This window comes from Protopterus annectens, chromosome 6.part0, assembly GCF_019279795.1.
Source record: "Protopterus annectens isolate FY-2018-M chromosome 6.part0, PAN1.0, whole genome shotgun sequence".
Lineage (NCBI taxonomy): Eukaryota > Metazoa > Chordata > Ceratodontiformes > Protopteridae > Protopterus > Protopterus annectens.
The window spans coordinates 1,559,649,619-1,559,672,077 of NC_056737.1; the positions used below are offsets into that span (position 1 = coordinate 1,559,649,619).

The 22,459-nt window shown below is 42.9% G+C and overlaps 1 protein-coding gene across 1 annotated transcript in view; it reads right to left on the reverse strand.

The window, feature by feature from the left end:
- Window positions 1-22,459, reverse strand: part of LOC122804850 (glycerol-3-phosphate dehydrogenase 1-like protein) — a gene marked incomplete in the record, with an annotated part of 523,996 nt that overhangs the window by 364,317 nt on the left and 137,220 nt on the right. Inside the window, 1 exon segment of the mRNA XM_044075007.1 lies at window positions 3,939-4,077. Coding sequence (XP_043930942.1) covers window positions 3,939-4,077 — 139 coding nt within the window.

Sequence of the window (22,459 nt, forward strand, 5' to 3'; positions counted from 1 at the left end):
TGCTGGAGGTTTTGGCTTGACCACTCGGCTGAGATCTTAACCCTATAGCTGTGCCAGTATGGAGTCTTACTGGGAACCTGGAGAGAGAAGGAGAAACCAGCCTCAGACTGACTGTGATCTCTATGTGCTCTTAAGGGAAATTGTACTTTACTGTGTGTGTACCTACCATCCTCCCAATGTGCACGTTCCTCACTGGTGTAGTGGTGAGGAGTGAGGCTCCTTGATTACTGGGCCAGTGCACGGGCATCACAACCTGTTTTAGCAACATATTCAAGAATGCTTAAAAATTCTTTTTATTAGAACTGTTACTATTATTGGAACTACTTGGGTGTCTTTAACTTCAGATTACCATAGTTACATCTTGCATATCCTGAAATGTTATGACTTTATGTCTCTCAGCATGCAGGAAGCTATAATTGCTAGGTGTAGCTATTTCTATAATTAATAGTAATTTTGTCCTGTTTTGCTGTACTACAATATCTGTTTTTCTAGTTTCTCCTTTCTTTGCCTTGGTACTGGCAGATTCCATGTAATCAGTATCGCTTCATTTTCACTAATTCCTTGTGGTTCATGTTTCTGATGTTTTTTAGGCTACCTGTATATTACATTATTTGCACAATCACCACTGAAACACTCTTGACACATTACTGTGCTGTTCAGTATCCAGACCCTCAGTCATGAGTATTACTGCATCCAGCACCGAGATGTGCAGCAGTTTTAGTTCTGTACTACAGAACCTGTACTTGCCTGTAACTCCCATTTTCTACAGACTTTGTAAACCGATGTGTATGTAGTCCGCTGTCTTGAGCTGCTATTATTAATCTGTCATCTTTGGTTTAAAATCGCATCTCCCTCTTCATTCATGCATCAAATCTCGACGAACATGTGGTTGTTACAGGAGTTATCTTGACTTTCCAGTATAATTGCAGACTTTCCACTTTTATTTCCCTTTTCTCTGTCCATTTTCCCCACATTCTTTCTTCTGTTTTTGGCACTACAGTTTTAAATCATTCACAAAAAGTGGATGCGATATCACTGGGAAGGCTGGTTTCAAGATGTAATCATAGCCTGGTCTGTTAATTAAACAGTTTAATGGATTAAGGCAAGACAAAATGGCATGGTGACAATGAATCACAACAAATATCCCCCTTTAGATATTTATACCTGAGATAGTAATGTGCCCCTTATCATGACTCAGTTGTATCATACTGACTGTTATGTAATATATCAATGAGTGCATTTTATACATCTGTATGCATTCTATAATCTATGAATGTGGAATGTTGTCAAATACACTTTTGTAATCTATCCATATCATACTTAGTTTATGCCTTTTTTACAGCTCTATGTTACAGCTTTGCTTAATAACAAATGATACTTTGTTCCATATGATTTTCTATTATTACCTTTCTGTTCTTTTGCCATAACTGATTTTTTTTCTAAGTGACTATAATTTTTATCTGCATCAAATCCAGTATATAATTTATGTGTTGTCAGAAGGCAGGTTTTATCTATATGAATACTTGCATTTTTGTTCTTTAGGAGTAGTTTATGTTTTTCCTGTTGTTAACCAGGTTGGTGATCATTAGGAATATGCATATAAATACATTTTTATTCAGGGCTAAATTAATCATTGTGCATAGTTGCTAGTACCTTTAGCCAGATATAAGGTACTGCTTTTAGACCAGAAGTTTTCCGGTTAGGAGCTTTTCTTAATTATATCTCAGTTTCTCCGGCCGATACATTACTCCATTTCATAACTCCTATAGTAATACTTCTTACTGCTGCTTCCATGGATTGAAGAGTTAAAAGAAGCAGTAAGAAGCAGTAAGCAGTAATACTTCTTACTGCTTCTTTTAACTCTTCAGTCCATGGAAACATCTTTGTTATGTTCAACATGATCTTCATAAATACCTCAAAATATACTGGTTCATTATGTTTAAAATTGTGTTATTACTGTTTTGTTTTCCCCAACTCTCTATAAAATATATTGGATTATCTCTGAATTACTTGTTTTGCACTTTTCCTTTACATTTTTCTGCCTGTTCTAATATTTTTAGTTTACTATAAATAAATCCTGATTTGTTTTGATACTACATGTTGCTTTTATTACATCTGTCTTAGTTTTTAATGATCTATTCCCTTCTCTTCATTCTTCTAGTAATTTACCTCTTGACTTAGTAGCTTTGTTTTTACCTGTTTGAAGCTTCCATTGAGGCATTCTGCTTATTTCCTTCCTTTCATTTGTTAGTCTGCAGTTTTGTGGTAACACTTTATCTGTTATCTGTACTGCATCACGTCTTAACAGTCCCAGTTACTTTGTTCATTTGTTTATGTGGCAGGAACGTGATACAGCATGCAGTTGATATTGCAAACAGCATTGCACTGTGGTATTCAGCCAACAGCATCTAAAACCCCCCTAGTCAGCCAGTAAGTTACAAGGATCCCTTTAATCAACCTGAACTGCAGTTTCCTTCAGCAAGCTAAAACTGAATAACTCCAAAACAAAGTCCATGCTATTGAGTAGAATGAAGTATATCCACAAAAAGTCTGCTCCACTACAGGTAAACTCCAGAAATGGAAATGGACCTTCAGGTGTCTGGCATATCAGTCTGACAGTACTAATCTGTACAGAGCAAGTGTCAGCAACTGATAAGAAATTCCATACTAAACTAGGATTCCTTGACCCTCTTCTCAAAGACAGCTGCAGCCAAGGCTTCTTTGATTCTTCTTCTGACAGCAGTCCATTACTTGCCAGTCTGCTCAGAAAATGCTCTCACCAGTCTGCAGCTGAAATATACTTAGGGTGCCATGAGAAATGCATCACAGCACTATACTTAGGCAGCTAGACTGGACGTCACTTCAGCAGAGACTGTAATATCACCAACTTTCTTTGGCTTCCTTTCTGCTGCAAACAAATTTGGCACCTATCCTCTCAAAAATTTTTGTCAAAGTATTCACCTGCAAAAAGCCTGCTATCCTCTTTAGCTTGACTTCATACTACACTTTCTATACCTGGAGTCCTAAGCATAGTGTTTATAACTAGAATTCTGGCCTATGGAATTGAGTACCATTACAAATACAGATTGTGACTACCAAGTTGTTCCTCCTGTCCCATCTCTACATGCTGAATCTATTCATCACCATATGCTAGTTTCTGTCTGTTACTGCCCTTGCTTCTGTTATACCTACAGCATCAAGAGCTCCTTGTACCATTACAGCATGCACTACATTTTCACCTTGGCTTTTTATACTGCAAGTATTAACCCCCTCCCCCCTGTTTTCCAGAACAGATGCCTTTATAAACTAGACCCTAACATTTACTGGTAATGAATCTCTGTATAGACTTAGTGCATATATTTAATAAGTATGTACTCATAAACAAGTCTGACTTTAAGAGGAATGTTATAAGAGGGAATGGGTGACTACTGTCTTTTGATGGCATTCACTTAAGAGAATTGCTTGACCAAGTAAATCAGGAGCCACTAACTATAGCACAAGGGTAATTAGCATTAACCTCTCCCCTGGACTGTGGCATGAACACGTGACTTCCCCAGTGAAACTGCTTTCCATGTTAATGCACCCATGAGGAGAAAACATAAGTGGGAGACAGATCTCTGAAGCAGAAAGGCTTCTGAGATAAGGTTTTTGCACCGTGGTAGGCCTTTCTGAATTCCTCCCATGGAATAAAATTACATGAAAAACATGTACCTTAACTCATCCCTTTCCATAATTAAGTGAAACAATAAGACTAGTTTAAACTGAAACCTAACAAATGCCACATCACAGTGTTTTTGCCTGTACCCTTTTACTAAACAAAGAGTGGAAGAAAAAGAGTTATATTATTGAAGCGAACAAGCAACAAAAACACCAAACATTGGTTGATATAACTAAGACAAAAAAACCCCACATTTAATATTCAATGAATGGATCATTACCAATAGTGCTTTCACAGAATTTGTCCTCTGCCACTTCACGGGCAATGTTTGCACCCATCATCACACTAACTTCAATATTCAGTGTTGTTCGAATAATGTCCGATATAAGCTTCAATCCTTCAGGACCATAATCGATACCCTGTGCAAAATCAAATTTCAGACTATTTAATTACACTTACAATGTACAGGCAAAGTACAAAGCTAGTCTGCAAGGAAACAAACACTAACATAAAATGATTCTTAATATTTATTTACCAAATTTTACCATGGTACCAGTTCATATCTTTTACATAGTAAGGTCGGAACAGTCTGCTTCCATTGTGTTTAAAGATGCAAGGGTTATGTTAAAGGTAACACTTGCTACAAAGCACAAGCTTAATGCAGTTACTAATATGTATAGAAGTAAGACACTTTATCAACTTGTCCAAACTGTGCAATACTCATGCCGTTTTAAATGTATAACATTTAATTTTAGAAAGAAATAACGGCAGCTTATCTCATGTTAGGCCTAAACTGAAAATATTGAAAGTGCTTTTGGTTGTCTTGGCATGGTTAAGCCTCTCAAAGAATAAAAATCTGTTATCCATTTGGCTATTTTTAGTTTTTGAAACTGGTTTTCCAAATTTGTTCTTGACAAATGAAACGAACAACTGGTCAGTTTTCCTAATTTCTTTCGTATCATGAAGATAGAAATGAAGTTGCCTGTGTACATCTAAGAAATGAAGCATGTATTCACCTTTACTGTCAAAATTAAGAAAGAAAACTGGCAAGTTCATGACTTGATTGATGTTTGTTTCCAAAGCAACTTTGGGTAAAAACGAAGTATTAGTATGTACAGTAACCCTGTCTTTATGGAAAATCAAGTAAGGTTGTTTTGAAGAGAATGCTTGGAGTCCAGAGACTCACCTTGCAGGAGTTATAGCTACAAGAAAGACTGTTTTCCAAGAAAGAAGTTTGAGATTTGCTTTAGCAGAAGGCTCAAAGGGGATCCTTTACTGGAGGTCAAAGTAAATAGGTACCTTTAAGAAATGCCTTACATAACTTGGATGAAGCTAAGAGGAAAGCATTATCTCCAATGTGGAAGTTAGAGATGGCTGCCAAGCTGAACTCTGACCTTGAAAAATAGATGCAAGAAATTCTAAAACAGCAGGGATTGGAGTGGTGAAAGGACTCAATTCTCTCTGCTGAACCCAAAAGGAAAATATTTTCCCTTTACTTTTATAAATCTTTCTTGTCGAATGCTTTATGAGATGAAAATAAAACTTGGTGAACAGGACAGGAAAGTCTGGAATGTCTAGCCATCATTGGAACTGGAGAAACCAAGCAGTCAACCTGAGGCCTGCAATGGACGAGTCATTCCTTATGGATGCGAAAGGAGATCTGGGGTGGGGTCAAGTATCCAAGGAGGATTTAGTAGAGGAGACCATAGGAAGGGATACCACACTTGCCGAGGCCAAAAGGGGACAATGGTGATTACCTTGTTCTTCAACCGGAGTGCTTTATGAAGGAATTTGGGGATTAGAGGCAGGGGAGGATAAGCATAAAGAAGACCAGAGGGCCAAATGTGGACTAGAGCATCTCTCAGTGACTGTGCCCGGGGTGGGGGGATTACGGTAAAGAACCTGCTGCACTTGATGTTGACGGAAGAGGCGAACAGATCACAGCAAAGTTGACCCCATTCATGGAAAATCATGTTTGCCACTGACTGACTGCGAGACCACTCAGGAGGTATCAGGATAGTTCTGCTGAGTCTGTCTGCTAGAACACTGGATTTCCCCAGTATAGCATCACTACAAGAAAGCAGTTGGGAGGAGATTGTCCACTGCCAAACTTTCACTGCTCCTCGACAAATGGGGACAGTCTAGTTCCCCCTTGTCTGTTGATGTATCAAACTACTGACATATTGTCTGTTTAGATAGCAATTGTCCCTACAGGAAGAGAGTTCTGAAAGGCCTGCAATGCTAAAAAGACCACTCTCATCTCCAAGACATGTATATGCAATTTGCTCTCTTCTGGGGACCACGTGCCTTGAACAGTCCATCCCAAAATATTCTCCCTTCACCCTAACTGGGAGGCATCCATGGTCAACGTGGCATTTGGTGGAGGAAGGAAAGGGTTGTCCTTGACAAATCTCATCGGACTGACTTCACCAAAGTAGGAAGTCCTTGCAAGTCCAAAATAGTTTTGTAGAATGTTGCAAGGGCTGTCAGAGAAAGGACCATTGTACTGCCAGAGTGGACTGGAGGATTCACTTATGAAGACGAGCGGTAGGAATTAAGGTAATTGCAGCTGCCATTGACCCTAGTGCTTTGAGAATTAGTTTTGCTGGGGTGGAGGTGTGAGGAAGAACCTGTCTGACATGCAGTCTCAAGGCAAGAATTCTGTTTTGTAGTAAGAACGCAATAAGAGTGGAACTGGTTGAACTTTGAAAGACTGATGGTGCTTCCTAGAGATTGGGACAAAAGTAATCCCTGGCTTTTTCAATGTGATGCCTGTTGATGAGGTGAGGAGCTGTTCATCTAAATAAGGAAACACCCTGAATCCATGCAGTCTTAGACAGGCTGCTTCCACTGACATGCATCTGTGGGCTGTGGTGAGATCAAAGGGCAGGGCTCTGAACTGATAATGGCTTGATTCCAGCCGGACGCACAGGTATCTTCGAGAGCATCTGTTCATTCTGATGTGATGGTGTGCATCTTGAAGATCTATGGAGCACATCCAGTCATTCTTGAGTAACAAAGGCAGAATGGACTGAACCATGACCATCTGGAACCTGGATTTTTTTACAAACTGGTTCAGATAACTGAGATCCAGTATAGGTCTCAAGTCCTCTATTTTCTTTGGCACAAAAAAGAGCCTTGAGTAAAACCTGGATCCTCTTTTGGTCTGGTGGGACCTTCTTGGATGATTCATTTGTCTAGCAACTTTTGAATTTCCAGAGGTGCTGACTTCCACTGACTGGGTGGAACAATGGGGAAATGTTTTCTTTTCATTGCGGGAACTTGCAAAAAGGTAATGAAATATCCTCTGGATATGATTCTTTGCACCCATGTGTCTTTTGTGATTGCTGCTCAGGCTTTTCAGTGCAAAGGCAAGCACCCCTCAACTGTCTCCCGAGAAGAACAGTCTGGCATCCATTCAAGAGCACTGAAAGGGTCTGTCCGAGAAGGAATCTTGGAACCCTTGACTTTGTGGAGTTCCTCTGCCAGGTGGGTGGTGTCGTCCATTGTTATTATTTCCCCCTCTGTCTCTGGGAGAAATATCTCTGCATGATTCTTGAAAAAGTTCTTAAGATTTCTGGAACCCCACCTTCTTACCACTGTGTTGATTCTTAGCAAAAGGTCTCTGCAGGGTACAAAAATGGATTACCATGGCAGACAAGGTCTTTCTATCTTGCTCACTGTGGGAAACTGTCTCTAATGGTGGACCCAAACAGAGAAGATCCATCAAAGGGCTTTGCAAAGTCACACAATCGCATCCAGGCATGTCTCCTAATGGCTATGCCGGAACCTGTGGCCTGCGAGGAACCTTCAGCTGCATGAGAAATTAACCTCATGGACGCATTTGATACAGACTGTAGGGTGCCCAATGATGAGAAAAGAATAGTTGTGTAAAATCTTACCATAACCATAGATGTCCTTCTCTTCCATGTTGCAGTATTTTTGGTGTGGGATTTCCCGCCTCAGGTGACTCGTACGTCGGCTCCTATACAAAAGCTTCAGCTTGGCTGCTGTAGTTGTGTGGGACATCACATGCAGGGCTATAAACCAGGGGCCTTAAATGTGACATCTGCATGCACAGAGGACAGAACTTAAAAGCCCAGTAGGATAGTTCAAAATAGAGTAGCAAGTGATGTCAACCATAGGATCAAGTGCCATTTGGTGGCTGAATTGGCCATAGCATAGGGCTATAACCACCAGGTGACCTAAAACAGGTCAATAGTGAGAGAGAGAGAAGTATAGAAAAGGGGGTTAGGTGGGTGGGGGAATACTGCAACATGGAAGAGAAGGACATCTATGGTTATGGTAAGATTTTACACAACTATTCTATGTCCTTCTATTCCTATGTTGCAGTATTCTTGGTGTGGGAGAGTACCACAGCTTAGATGGAAGGAAGGGAGGAGGTAGAAGTAACTGATTCCACAAAGCCCTGCAGAATTGCTCTGGCAAATCCTGCTAGTGCTCTGGAGACACTGTCTAGCTTGTAGTGTTTGGTGAAAGTGTGAATGGTGGACCAGGCAGCTGCTTCCAGGATGGATGCAGTGTCCAAGCCCTTTAGGAAGGCTTTGGAGACTGCCACTGCCCTTGCAGAGTGAGCCTTTACTCCCTGTGGAAGTTTTTTGCCATGGTGTGAGTAACATAGGCAAATAGTTGTCCTTATCCAATATGAGATAGTTTGTTTGGAGACTGCCTTGCCCAGGGCCCTGGGGTGGAAGGAAACAAAAAGCTGATTGGATTTTCTTATGGAACTGGTTTTGCCTAGGTAAAACCTTAGCTGTCTGTGTACATCCACGGAGTGGAGTATCCTCTCAATTTCATTGGTGGGAGTGGGGAAAAAGGTAGGTAAATGAATAGATTGGTTTACGGACAGATCGTTGACCACCTTAGGCATACAGGAAGGGTTGGTCCGTAATGTTACCCTATCCTTGTGGAAGGTAGTGTATGGAGGGCAGGCCATTATGGCCTGCAACTCTGACACCCTTCTGGATGAAGTTATAGCCACTAGCAGTACTGTCTTCCATGTGCACATTTGCAGAGTAGCAGTACTAGACGGTACAAATGGGGACTGGGTGAGTTTTTTCCAGAATGAAGTTCAGGTCCCAGGGTGGAGGGATGAGTTTTCTTGGTGGTCTAATGTGCAAGACCCCTTTTAAGAATAGTTTGACATCGAAACTGGCTAGTAGGGGAGGGTCTAGTGTCAGGCAGGCTGAAATAGCTGAAAGGTAGACTTTCACTGAAGAGTATGAAAGTCCCGTCTTAAACAGCTGACACACATAGGCAAGAACTAAGGGTGGACCTGTGAGGCATGGATCCCTGCCCTTGCTCAGGCACTATTTGGAAAATCTTTCCCATTTAGCTAATTAAGATTTCCTTGTAGTAGGTTTTCTGGCCTCCCTCAGGACTGAAAGCACGTCCACTGAGTAGTAGTGCCTGAATGGAATTAAAAGTTTAACACCCACAATGTCAAGGCCAACATCTGCAAGTGTGGGTGAATGAGGGTTTCTTTTTGTTGTGTTAGAAGGTCCACCTTGTGGAGTAACTTGTGGTGATTGCCCTTGGCTAGAGAGAGAAGTAGGGGGAACCAGTGCTGCCTTGGCCAATAGGGAGTCACCAGCAAGATTTTTGGTTTGTCTCTCCTGATTTTCAGGAGCACTTTTTGAATAAGTGGGAAGGGTGGAAAGGAATATAGAAACCACCCCTGCCATGAAATGATGAATGCATTTATCCTCCATGCTAGTGGAGAGTGGTTCTTGGTGCAGGTCTGCAGTTGTCTGTTCTGGGGGAAGCAAACATATCTACTTGAGGTGTGCCTACCGATGGACAATGTCTAGAAAGATACTTCTGTCCAGCATCCATTCGTGATTCAGAGAGGATGTCCTGCTGAGAAGATCTGCTTGTTTGTTGTCCTGCGAGGGGATGTAGGATGCCTGCAGGGACAAGTTGTGCTGAGAGGCTAAGTCCCAGATTAGTAAGGTTATTCTGCAGAGGAGGGAGGCTTTTGTCCCTCCTTGCTTGTTGAGGTACCACATAACTGTGGTGTTGTCTGTTATTACTTGGAGAACACCTGGATGTAACAGGGGGAAGGAAGGCTTTCAGTGCCAGAAGGACTGCTGTCATTTCCCTCACGTTGACATGTTTGTTCTTTATGGATGGGTGCCACTTTTCTTGTACCCTGTAGCGTGACATTGTAGCTCCCCATCCTAGGTCTGATGCATCTGTATGCATGCACCAGTTTGGGGTGGGTAACTGTAGTGGAAGGCCCGGGTTCAGCTGAATTTACTGAATCCACCTTGTTAGTTCTGATTTTTGGCAGGGGAAGAGGGTTATTTCTTGCTCTAAAGGATGTTGGTGTTGTGACCATACATTTTTTTTAGATACCATTGCAGCTTTTGCATGTGTATTCTGGCTAGTGGTAGCAAGGGAATGGTGGCTGCTATTAGACCAAAGATTCTTAGGAATTGCCTTGCAGTTACCCGTTGGGTCTGCAAAAGGATTTTGAAGTGTGTGGACAAGGAACTGACTTTGTCCTGGGGAAAAAAAAAAGCTTTCATTATGTCTGCCCTGAACCTGCAGCCCAGAAATGTTTTGTCTTGTTCTGGGGTCAAAAATGATTTGGGGATGTTGAGGGTGAACCCCAATCTTAGAAGCAGGGAAATGGTGAACTGTAAATGGTTTTGCAGAGTCTTCTTGCATTCTGCTAGAATAAGGATGTCGTCCATGTAAGGGTAAATTTGAATCTCTTATGTTCTGCAAAAGACTATGGCAGGTGCCAGGCATTCTGGGAGCAGTGGACAAATCAAAGGGTAATGCTGTAAATTGAAAGTGAGAGGAGGATCCAGAAAAACATAAGAATTTTCTGTGAGAAGTTGTATGGGGATGTGCAGATAGGATTCTTTTAGGTTGAGTGTTGCCATGAAAGCCTGCGCTGGTAAAAGGGAGCAGTTTGTAGAGACAACATTCTGAAGGTGGGAACCTTTAAGAATAGGTTTAGAAAGGACAGGTCTAGGACAGGCCTCAATGGTCCATCGTTTTTGGGGACAAGAAACAGTCCTGAGTAGAAGCCTTTTCCTTCCTGCCCTGTGGGGACAGGCTCTATAGTTCCCAGGTTCAGAAGGTCTTGTAGAACCTGAGGGAAGAGGTGTCTTTGGTTTCTTGGTGGGAAGGGTATGCCCCTTACAGGGGGCCTTTCTCTCCAAGAAAGGAAGTATCCTTTTTGAACTATAGCCAGAACCCATTTATCTGTAGGGATGGTTTTGCAAAAGGGGAGGCAGTGGGAGAGGCAGGTAGACAGGGGAATGTGGGCAAGGCAATCACGCATTGTTGGGTCCTCCTCTGTCTTGAAAGCGCTTTCTAGTGGGAGGCTGTGAGACAGCCAGCCTGGAAGAAATTTGCCTTCTGGCCCGTCTTCTGTGCCTGAAAGAGGAAGGTCCAACAGAGGAGGGGTTTCTTATGACAAAGGTAGTTTTTGCAGGGTAATTTCTGTAATATTTAGGAATAGGAGACACCAGAAGGTGCTTGATGTCTTGCAATTCCTTACTCTTTTCTTGTAGGTTTTTAAAAAGATCTGCTGACTGTTTACCAAACAAAAGGTTTGGGTCTAGAAGCGCATCTAAGATTTTACACTTGAAGTCCTCTGGTAAGTGTTGTAGGCGTAGCCAGGAATATATCCGATGTACAGAGGCAGAGGCTGAAGCCCATGCAGAGGCCTCTGCAGCATCATAACTACATTGAATGGAATGTCTGGTTACCTGAGCAGCCAGAGACAGTTCAGATGTTATTTAAGATTTAGTGGGGCAGTCTGGAGTAGCTGTCAGTAGAGTAGAGGCTTCAGAGACAGGCCCAGAGCATATTTGGTCATATCGGTTTGATAGTTGATGGCTCTGAAGGCCAGCGTGGAAGAGGTGTAAATCTTCTTTCCAATTCTGTCCATAGTTTTACTGTCCTTGTTAGTAGGTAGGAGAGAGGCAGACAGAATCAGTCTGGATTACTTGTCTGGTGATACTGCAATCACAGCAGGATCTGCCAAGGGTGGTTTGACTAAGAATTTCTGGTCATCAGGCATTTTGTAGAAGTGGTCCAGCCTCTTAGGGGCAGGAGGTTGTGAGTCTGGGGTCTAAGATGCTGAGGAAAAGGCATCTAGGTAAGCAGGGATGACAGGAGGTATGGCAGAAGGGGAGGGAGATTCCGCTTGCAGTAACTCAAAATAACTTTTTTGAATTTCAGACATTTGTGAGGTGTCTCATTTGAAGTATTCCTTCATTTTTGTAATGGTCTCTCCAAAGGTGATATCCTCTCGTGGGGAGTCCCATTCAATGGATTCTTCATTTGGGGAGCAGTATTCCTGAGGAGAGGCTATTTGAGAGACATATGAGATGGATTCATCTGAAGATGAATAATAAGTTTCTTGCTCTTCTTCCCTGTCTTGAGTAGTGGGAAGAGGAAGAGAAGTGGTAGAGGGAGGCTTAGGGCTGAGGAGAGGAAGGGTAGATGGAGAAGAGGCTGTGGGCCTAAGGGCCATGAAGGCCTGCATCAAAGAGGAAGTAAAGGACTGCCAATCAGGTAAGCCTTCAGAGGTTGTAGCCAGATGTTTGGTTTTCTGTTTCCTTTTTAATGGAATAGCCTTAGGCGAAGGCCTGGAATCCGGTGCATGGCAAAGGGCTGTAGTGTCAAGAGGAGGGATCCCGGTCGGAAGGCCAGCTGTGTCTGGTTCCCCCTTGACATTGGTTGTAGCCGATGTCTGAGTAAGCTCCGTAGACATGCCAGTCATCAGCTGAGAAGCGGCTTTCTCGAAGGTCACCATCAAAGTAGATGGCTCTAACAGACGTCCCTCAACTCCTAAATCAGTAGCTGGCAGGGCATCCGAAAACGGAGAGGCAGTGAAAGTGAGCCTAGGAATCTTGGCCTTCTTCTGCAGAGGTTCAGTCGGAACTTCCGATTTGGGATCCATCCTTAGTGCAAGTTTTTTAAGTCTCTGGTTTTCTAGGTATAAATTGAGGGCAGCCAGATGGCTACGTAGGGTCATGGGTACGAAGGATTGGCAAATTGAGCAAGTGGTATGGTCGTGCTCTAGGCTTAGACAAAAAAACGCAGCTGTCATGCGCATCTTTATGTGGTATCTGGCATCTGCATTGGCATTTACCCTTTTTTAGCTGACATCGGCTAAAGGTTAATACAGCAAACAAAGCTTTAGCTAGAAGTTATATAAGAAAAACCCCAATGGGGTACTTAGCTTTTAGACATCTTGTAGTGAAGCACACGATGTGGCGATAGTCTGCGGCTGAAAAGTTCAGAGGTTTGTGCGTGCATAAATCACATTTAAGGCCCCTGGTTTATGACACCGCGTGTGACGTCCCATGCAACTACAGCAGCCAAGCTAAAGCTTTTGCATAGCAGCCAACGTACGGATCGCCTGAGTTGGGAAATCCCACACCAAGAATACTGCAACATAGGAATAGAAGGACATTAAGTTTCTTTTCGTCCACCGACATGGACCCAGAAGTAAAGTTAAAAGAGTTCCTTAATTAAGTCCCTCTGTAATTTAGTAAAATGTGCCAGGCAGTTTAATGACTGTAAGGCAAAAGTTGCTGAGGCACAAACTCACTTCCTGTACCTGCCAACACCCTAGTTTCTCTATTAGGGGAATGAACAGAGGAGCTGTGTTCAGCCAGCTCCTTTTTTTTTGTGGCTGCTGCAACAACCATGGCATCTACGGGGATTCCCTTACTCTAATACTGTCTGTCTTTATGTGCTCCAAGAATCTTATTGGGACACCTGGGAATCAGTTTATGGTGTCCAGCTCCTTCCATGCCCAGTGGGAGACAAGATCTGTAAGCTCAATCACCAGGGGGGTAACCCAAGATGTAGACAGGCCAGACCCGAAGGCTTCTAGGAACACTGACTCCTCCTAGGAAGGGGTTTTGGAAGACCAACCACCTTTTTGGCTTAAGATTTCTAGAATGTCTCCAAAGGAGATGTCTTCTGGTGGAGATCTGGGAGACTCTTCCCCTTCATCGAAATCGGTGTCTTCTGTCAAAGATTCCTGATGGGAATCTAAGTGCCTCCTTTTGCACAACCTCTTTCTGGGGACCTCTTCAGTGGGGTGTTCTGGAGAGGTATTGGAAGAGGTAGGGAGTTCCCTAACTGGAAATGCCTGGAAACCCTTACTGTCCCTGTGGCATAGAATGAAGAGACTCAGATACAGGAGCCAAAGAGGTAACAGGAATAGAAGAGGTAAGAGTTGATATCACTCTCAGACGAGAGAATAACCCTCTCCACCACCTCGAAGGCAGAGCGGCCATGAGAGGCAGAGGCCAATCTGACTGGAGCTGAAACTCTTGGATCAGACAAACCAGGGCCCTCCCAGACTCTTCACTCCGAAGGAGAAGTCAAAGCCGAGCTGTCCAGCGTCAAGGCTTCAAAAGCTTTGGAGTTGAAGTCATTCCCTTGGATCCCACGCTGATGCTTCGGCTCCGAGACACATCCTGCTCCATTGCAGTCAGAGCCGAATGGATCAGGGAAACCATCGGAGTCAATGATAAAAGCATATTCGGATCAGACGGTTGGAGTCTTGGAGATCTCGGATCTGAGGCCTCAGAAAGAAATGGTCGGATCAGAGAAGGAGTAATGACTGTATGTGAGGGAGATTTAAGGCTCATGGATACGCTGGGAGACGAGCCAGTAAGACCTCCATCTGGATTTGTGTTCTGAGAAATTTTTTCATCATCCTATCCACCTCTGCAATGGAAAGACTTCGGGAGAATCTGATCAAAGAGGAAGTGGAAGAAAGTCAAGAAGACTTTCTTGAAGTCGGGTCTATATCATAAGCACGAAACGGTTGAAAAGTGAACATGTAATGAGCGACACATTCATCGAAATGCATTTAAGTGTGAATTTTTTTCGCTAGGAAAAAAATTTGAGGAAGTGGTCATTCGCTGTTTACAGTGCTTGTGTTTCATATGTCGCCGTATATGTAGTCACACATATGAGCTTTCGTGCTTATGACAGACCCCTTGGAGTCTCATGTATGAAAGGAGATCTCAGTCTAGTAAACAATGGTTCTGGACAGAAGTAGAGACTTCAGAGATGAGGAGATTTTGAAATAGAAGGCTTTGGATCTGAGGGTTTTGGATCAGAGAGTGTTTGGAAACTTTAGCTGGAGGCTCTGATGTCAGAGTGGATTTGGGAGACCTGATAGGACAGTGCTTTCTATGCTCCCTGGGCTCCAAGGAGTTTGACTTCTGAGTGGAGGTTTGAGCCCTTGAAGAAGAAGAAACAACAACAGAGGGTGCAAAGTAGGGAGAAGGCCCTTTAGCACTAGTTTGTTTCGTGAATCACTAATAGCTCTGGTGTTGAAGCCAGCACAAACAGTAAGAGTCTCAAGGTGATAAGGGCTTAAACAATAGATGCAGTCCCTGTGGGCATCAGAGTTAGGTATCTTGTGCCCACAAGAAGTGCACTTTTTAAATCCAGTAGGCTTTTTGGCCATAGCTGAGAACTAAGCCTAATGGTACAGTCCACAGAGGAAATTTAAAAAAATTTGTTTTTTTTTTTGCAAATAACTGCTTGACAGTAAAGTTATACCAGTAATAGTAATAACAATAATAATACCTTACCAAGAAGGTAAAGGAAGAAACGGAAATTACCAGCGAAGGTAATAAAGAATACCAAAGGATGGTAAAGAAAGATAAATGGCCTTGTGGGTAGAGACAGGATACTATAAAAAGAGATAAACAAGAAAGAAAGCTAAACTCTAAAGTTTTTGCTCACTATACTAAAAAAAAAAAAAAAAAAAGATTTTGAGATCGAGAGAATCCAATTCTGACTGAATCGTTAGAAAGTACAGTTGTGTACACTTACCATAAATGTAGATGTTCGAGTGTATTCACTGTTGCAGTCATTACACTTGGGTTATCCTGCTGGCAGGCTACTCTCAGTCGGCCTGAATTCCAAAGTCTAGGTCCGGCGTTGGTTGCTGTCGCCTCTTCCCTGACGTCAGTGTGCCAGGGGATAAAGATGCAGCCGACGCCATTTTCTTCAGTTTTTCTTACCCCAGATGTCAGGTGCCCCCAAAAGGGTAGGCTAAAAATATGCCAATAAAACATGCATGCACCAAAATATATTATACCTTCATCTACAAGCAAATACACCACATAGGTTGTATAGATTAGAGAAGTGTAGATAAGTTGTATCAAAGATATGGGGGATGGTGGGTGGGTAACCTGGACTGCAACAGTGAATACACTCGAACATCTACATTTATGGTAAGTGTACACAACTGTACTATGTTCTTTGTGTTTCACTGTTGCAGTCATTACACTTGGGTTGAATCCCAAAGCTATGGTTGGGAGGCTGGAGCTAAATAGCATTAGGAGCGGCTATGAGGCCCTGCAGAACTGCAGTGGCAAAGCCTGCCCTGGATTTAGAGTAGAGTGGTAAATGATAGTGCTTTGTAAAGGTGTGCACTGAACTCCAGGTAGTAGCCTCCAAAATGTCTTTGGTTGGTACTCCCCTGAGGAAGTCTGCTGAAGTGGCTGCTGCTCTGGTTGAATGTGGCCTAATGCCCTTAGGCACTGGTTTGCCATGTTGTGAATAGCAGAAATGAATGCAGTGGCCTATCCTCTTCGAAATAGTCTGCTTTGGGATAGCCTTTCGTCGTGAACCTGGAGTATATGCCACTAGTAGTTGCTCTGTCTTTCTGAAAGTTTTGGTTCTGTTCAAGTAGAAGCGTAGCTGTCTGTGTATGTCCAAAGAATGCAGAATTCTCTCCCCCTTATTCTGTGGGTTTGGATAAAAAGTAGGCAGATGAATAGTTTGGTTAAGGGCCACACTGGACACTACCTTAGGCATAAATGTGGGGTTTGTCCCCAGAGAAACCCTGTCTGGATAAAAAATGATAAAAGGTTCCACAGCCATGAGTGCCTGTAGCTCTGAGAATCGTCTTGCAGAGGTTATTGCTAGGAGCAGAGCTGTTTTCCAAGATAAAAACTTTATATCAGCTGTAGCGGCTGGCTCAAAAGGAGGCAGGGTGAGTTTTTCCAAGACATAATTGAGGTCCTATGCAGGTATTGGAGATCTCCTTGGAGGCCTTAAGTTTTTGACTTCTCTGAGGTACTGCCTTAACAAGGGGTGATAAAAGATTGGTGGCTCTGTATTGTAATGAGCCGAAATGGCAGAGGCATGAATTATAATTGATGAAAAGGATAGGCCTTTGTCCAGCATCTCAGTTAAGTATTGCAAAATCTAAGGAATATTTAGTACAGCTGTGTCAATTCCTTGTGCCTGGTTCCAAGCACAGAATCTCTTCCATTTTCCAGCATACGATTTTTCTGGTACTGGGCCTTCTGGCCTCTAAAATGACATCCATTACAGCTTTAGTGAGAGGCGCGTTTTGTAGGACTACATTATCCGCCATGCTGCCAGATTTAAGGTCTTTAGTTGGCTGTGCAGGATCTGATTGTTTTGTTGGGATAGTAGATGAGGTATTTGAGGCAAAGTCCAAGCCGGGCATTGAGACAGGTTTCTTAGGATTGGATACCAGTACTGGCAGGGCCAGTCTGGGGCAATCAGTATCATCTTTGGCTTCTCTTGTCTGACCTTTAGGAGTACCTTGGGGAGGACAGGCAGTGGAGGAAAGGCATATACTGCTAAGCTTTTCCAGCTGAAAGATAGGGCATCCACTTTCCATGCTTGTCTGTGATAAGTCCTTGTGCAGAATCTTTTTAGTTGGTAGTTGTGAGGAGAGGCAAATAGATCTATATCCGGGCATCCCCATTTTCTTGTTATCATGCTGAAGACTTGTGGATCCAATTTCCATCCGTGGGGATCCATGAGGTTTCTGCTTAGTTCGTCTGCCAGAGTATTTATCTTTCCTGGCAGGAATTGTGCCTGCAGATGTACCTGGTAAGTCAATGCTGTGTCCCACAAAGTCATGGCTAGTCTGCAAAGGGGGTAAGAATGAGTGCCTCCCTGCTTGTTTATATACCACATGACCGTGGTGCTGTCTGTCTTTATCAGTAGTTTTCCCGGATGAAGTATGTCCTTGAAGGCTGTCAGGGCATTCTAAACAGCTAGCATCTCTTTTTGATTGATATGTAGATGCATTTGGTTTGCGGACCATGTGCCTTGAATACATCTTCCTGCCATGTGGGCCCCCCAGGCATAGTCTGATGCATCCGTTGTTATTGTCTGTCTGGCTGGGGGTAAAGTGAATGGCTGTCCCTTGTTCTGGGGACAAGCCTTCGCCCACCATCGAAACTCCTATTGCAGGCAGGGAATGAGGGTAATTATTGTTTCCAGGCTGTGGCAATGTTGAGTCCAAACACTTTTTAGGTACCATTGAAGTTTCCTCATATGCAGTCTCGCATATGGAATTAGTAGAATGCAGGATGCCATGAAGCCCAAAGCCTGCAGAATTTTTGTTGCAGATAACTGGGCCTTTGTTGCCAACAGGTTGAAATAGTTAGTCAGTTGCCTTTGTTTGTCTGGCGTGAGATAAGCCATCTGGGCAGTTGTATTTAAGCTTGCACCCAGGAATATTATCTCTTGAGAGGGTACTAGTTTTGATTTCTTTTCGCTGACTGTGTACCCTAGGCCTGTTAGGAATCTCTTTACAAATGCCAGATGCTGTAGTAGAATGTCCTTGTTCTCTGCTTGAATGAGGCAGTTGTCCAAGTAAGGATATATTTGTATTCCTCTGTCTGCAGAATGCAATTACTGGTGCCAGGCACTTTGTGAAGACCCTGGGCACAGTAGATAAGCCAAAGGGCAGTGCAGATAATTGGTAGTGCATTGAGCCAGCTTTGAATCTGAGGTATCTTCTGCATGTTTGTCTGATTGGGACATGCAGGTATGCCTCTTTTAGGTCTAAAGTCACAAGCCAAGCCTTCTTGCCCAGCATGGGCAGAAGTTGCTGTAGAGTCAACATTTTGAATTTTGGTATATCCAGAAAAGTGTTTAATAGATAGGTCCAGTATTGGTCTCCAGGTCTTGTCCTTTCTAGGTACCAAGAACAGTCTTGAATAAAATACTTCTCCCTGCTCTTGCTCTGGTACTTGTTGAATGGCCCTCATGTCCATGAGGGATGAGACTTGCTTTTGTGCCTCTGCCCACTGATGTTTTGGCAGGTCTGGCCAACCGTTTGTTCTTGGCAGGGTATGGAAGTAAAACTTGTAGCCTTGTGACACTATGTCTAGGACCCATTTGTCCTGGGTTATTATGTGTCAATTTTGAGAAAAAAGTGCTAGTTTTCCCCCTAAAGGTGCTGCCAGAAGTTAAGTGCTTGTAGCAGGCAGGGGGAAGTCATTGGGACTGTTTCCTGTATGGCTGTGATTTGTCTTCTCCACTTTTGGAGGTAGAAGCACCCCATTGTTTAGACCTGTATGAACCTTGGGGCTGGGATCTGCCTCTTGGGCGTCTGTATCTGCCCCTTTGTGGCCTGTCTGACACTGGAAAGGACCAATTCTTTGTAGGCCAGTGTCTGCTAAATCTTGGAGGCTGTACCTGTAAGAAATCCTTAACCGTTTGCATAGATTTAGCTTTGTCCTCCATTTTCTTTAACACCTCTTCTGCTTTAACACCAAACAAGGTATCATGCTGTAATGGGGCATCTAATAATTTTGCTTTGACATGATCAGGCAGATTTTGTTCATTTAACCAAGCATGCCTCCTGATGACTGATCCCGTAACAGCGGCTCTGCAGGAGGCCTCCAAAGAATCAAAACCACATTGCAAAGTATGCTTTCAAACTTGTTCAGCTGCATGCAATAAATCCTGCATTTCTTTGTTTTCTGCACATTCAGAATTTATCAACATTTTCTGTTTAAGCAGTGACATAATATATTGCTGATATTTGAGCATATGAAATTGACAATTTAAAGCCCTTATAGTCAAGGTAGTAGAAGTGTAAATCTTTTTTCCCCATCTGTCCAGTGCCCTAGAATCCCTGTCAGAGGGGGTAGGGTTTTTTTGCAGCAGAAGCCTTGACCCCTTTGGGACCTGGAGAGATAGTTTCTGGGTCAGCAGCAGGGTTTTTGAAAAGGAATTTATGAGAGTCAGGGACCCTGTAGTACCTGTCCGGCTTAACAGGAGCTGGAGGTAAGGAGTCAGGGGTCAGACTGGACTCTGAAAATACATCATCAACAATGTCTAACACATGTGGAATAGCTAGGGGCCTGTGTTGTGGTAGTAAAAGGAAGTCTCTAAGCCTTTTCTTAGATTCTGAAAAACATTGGCTTTCCCATTGGAAATGCTCCCTCATGGTATGCAAGGTTTCCCCAAAAGAGTAATCCTCAGGAGGAGAGGCTGAAGGGATAGATTCTTCAGCATCAGAATCCTCACAGGGAGGAAGAGAGCATCCCTGATCAGAAGAGGAATTAGATGAAATGAAAACCTGATCTGAAGATTCATATTCTGTCTCTTGCCTAGGCCTTTTATCAGGTGGAGGATGGGAACCCCTGATCAAAGTAATTAAGTCTTCGGCCATTTTGAGCATCTGTATTTTGGGCATGGAGGCCTGTCCATGAGGTTGTTGTACTTGTTTCTTTGTCTTTAAAGGTACTTTAGTTGTTGCCTTTGAAGCTGAAGTCGTTTTAATGTATAATTGAGTAGGTCTGAAAACACCCTCAGAAACCGGTGCCTGCTCAGCGGCTCCGGACCCATCTGAGGGAATAGTCTCCGAAGGTCCAATACCTTGAGCTTCCAGCGGCCTAGTCGACTCCACGTGGAAGTCGGTAGCGACCTGCGAGTCTAAAGTAGCGGGCGTCAGGGGCTGCGAAGGCGCCTCACTGAGAACCGGCGACTGGCTTATTAGAAGCTTCGTCATTGGTTTTGGACCTCGGATGCCTATCCTTTTCTTTTTCTTTGCGTTTCTTGTGAATTCCAGTAGTCGGATGGCTATCCGACGACATCGTATAATTAAATAGTCTGCCAAAATAGTGTAATGCAAAATCGTACCGACGCTTAATAGTGCGTTGGTTAAATCTAGCACAAAACCGACAACTGGCAACATCGTGGTCAGGTCCTAGGCAAGGAATACAGTAAGAATGAGAATTTGCTTCCCAGAAGAAATACAATTATTAACTTTTTCTGACATCGGTCTGGAGCAAGAAAAATGTTTCCCCAACGGGGTACTTAGCTTTTAACGAAGACTTCGGATCTGAAATTCGAACACGAAAATCTCAGGAGTCAGCCGACTGGCACTTGCACACTGCTTATGCTTCCAGCATCGTGCAGCAAGAAAGACTGAGAAAATGGCGTCGGCTGCATCTTTTATACCCCTGGCGCACTGACGTCAGGGAAGAGGCAACAGCAACCGACGCCGGACCTAGACTTTGGAATTCAGGCCGACTGAGGGTAGCCTGCCAGCAGGATAACCCAAGTGTAATGACTGCAACAGTGAAACACGAAGAACATCAGCAACTGTGATCTGAGGTAATACAGTGGTCAGGGCCATTTTGGATAAAGGGAGGACCTCGACATTCGGATCCTAGAATCTACAGAAAGTGGCCGAGTTGGATCAGAGACCCATTCATTGACAAATGAATGAAAATGACATCAGATCATAATGGCGATACTACATGAAGCATGTTACCTACAGGTCTTTTTCTGGCCTTAAGATTATATCTCCCGTTGTCATTCAATGCATACTATGTCAAACTGTAGTTTTAGTGCAGTTCATCAAGGTGGTTGTATCAGTGTAACCTGTTTTTACTGTATGAGTGAGGAGATGCTCTTTTTGTGTTAACTGAATGATACAGGATGCTTGCATGTCATTCATTTATACTGCAAGGTTATGGTTAGATGGTGGTTTTGGGAGATTGGCAAGACAGTAGGGAGAGGGATTTAGTCATTCTCCCCACTGATATATGGTATTGTAGGTAGTGTATTTAAAGTTGTGATGATGTGGAGGGAACAAGGGAGCTTGCTTTCCTGCAAAAACATTGTTTTTCAGTTTTTGTGTTTGTGTGTGTGTTATTTGTTAATTTAATTCAGTCTCTATTAGTGCCAGGATGTTTGGCAAATTTATTTTTAGTGTTTTCATTTTCACTGTGGTCTGCATTGATAACTTAATAAAGAACCATTGGGCGACATATAAAGATTTGTTATTAATAATTAAAAGAAGATAATTAACAACTAAATCCATTTAAGAAAAAATAAGGAAGTCTTTATCAACATGAATGCAGAATTGCACCTTACACACTGGAATGTAAGCAGGTCTTCTTCAAACATCCTCAGTCATATAGCAGAGATGTGGTTAGTAATATGACACTTCTGGTTGACAGTAATGTAATCAATGATAAAAATGCACCAACAGAAATTTTCTGTAAAGTGTTTTTGACAGTTCATGCAGTAGCACAGATTTACTATAGAATTAAATACCTACAGCAGCTACAACTTTTGCCTTAGGTGGAATGATACTTAGCAAGCACTCTATTATTTAAAAATTTAAAATATGGGCATTACCCCCCCCCCCCCCCAAAAAAAAAAAAACACGCTACCATTACAGAACAAGCCTAGTCCATTAAGGGACAATCACGATGATGTGCTAACACTATTACAACCATTATATCAGACTCACCACTGTGGAAAGAGCCTTTATAAAGACTCCATCCGCTACATAGAATCACCCACCTAGCTCATTAAGAATGCGATAAACACTGAAGGTCTTTAAAGCTGTGTGGAAAGAGTTCCTAAATATGAAACAACTGTACTTGTACCAGAGATGCTGATTAACTGCTGCTATTACAGCACATGACTTACTATCATTGAACTAAGAACTACACATATAAATAGCTACAGTCTGAG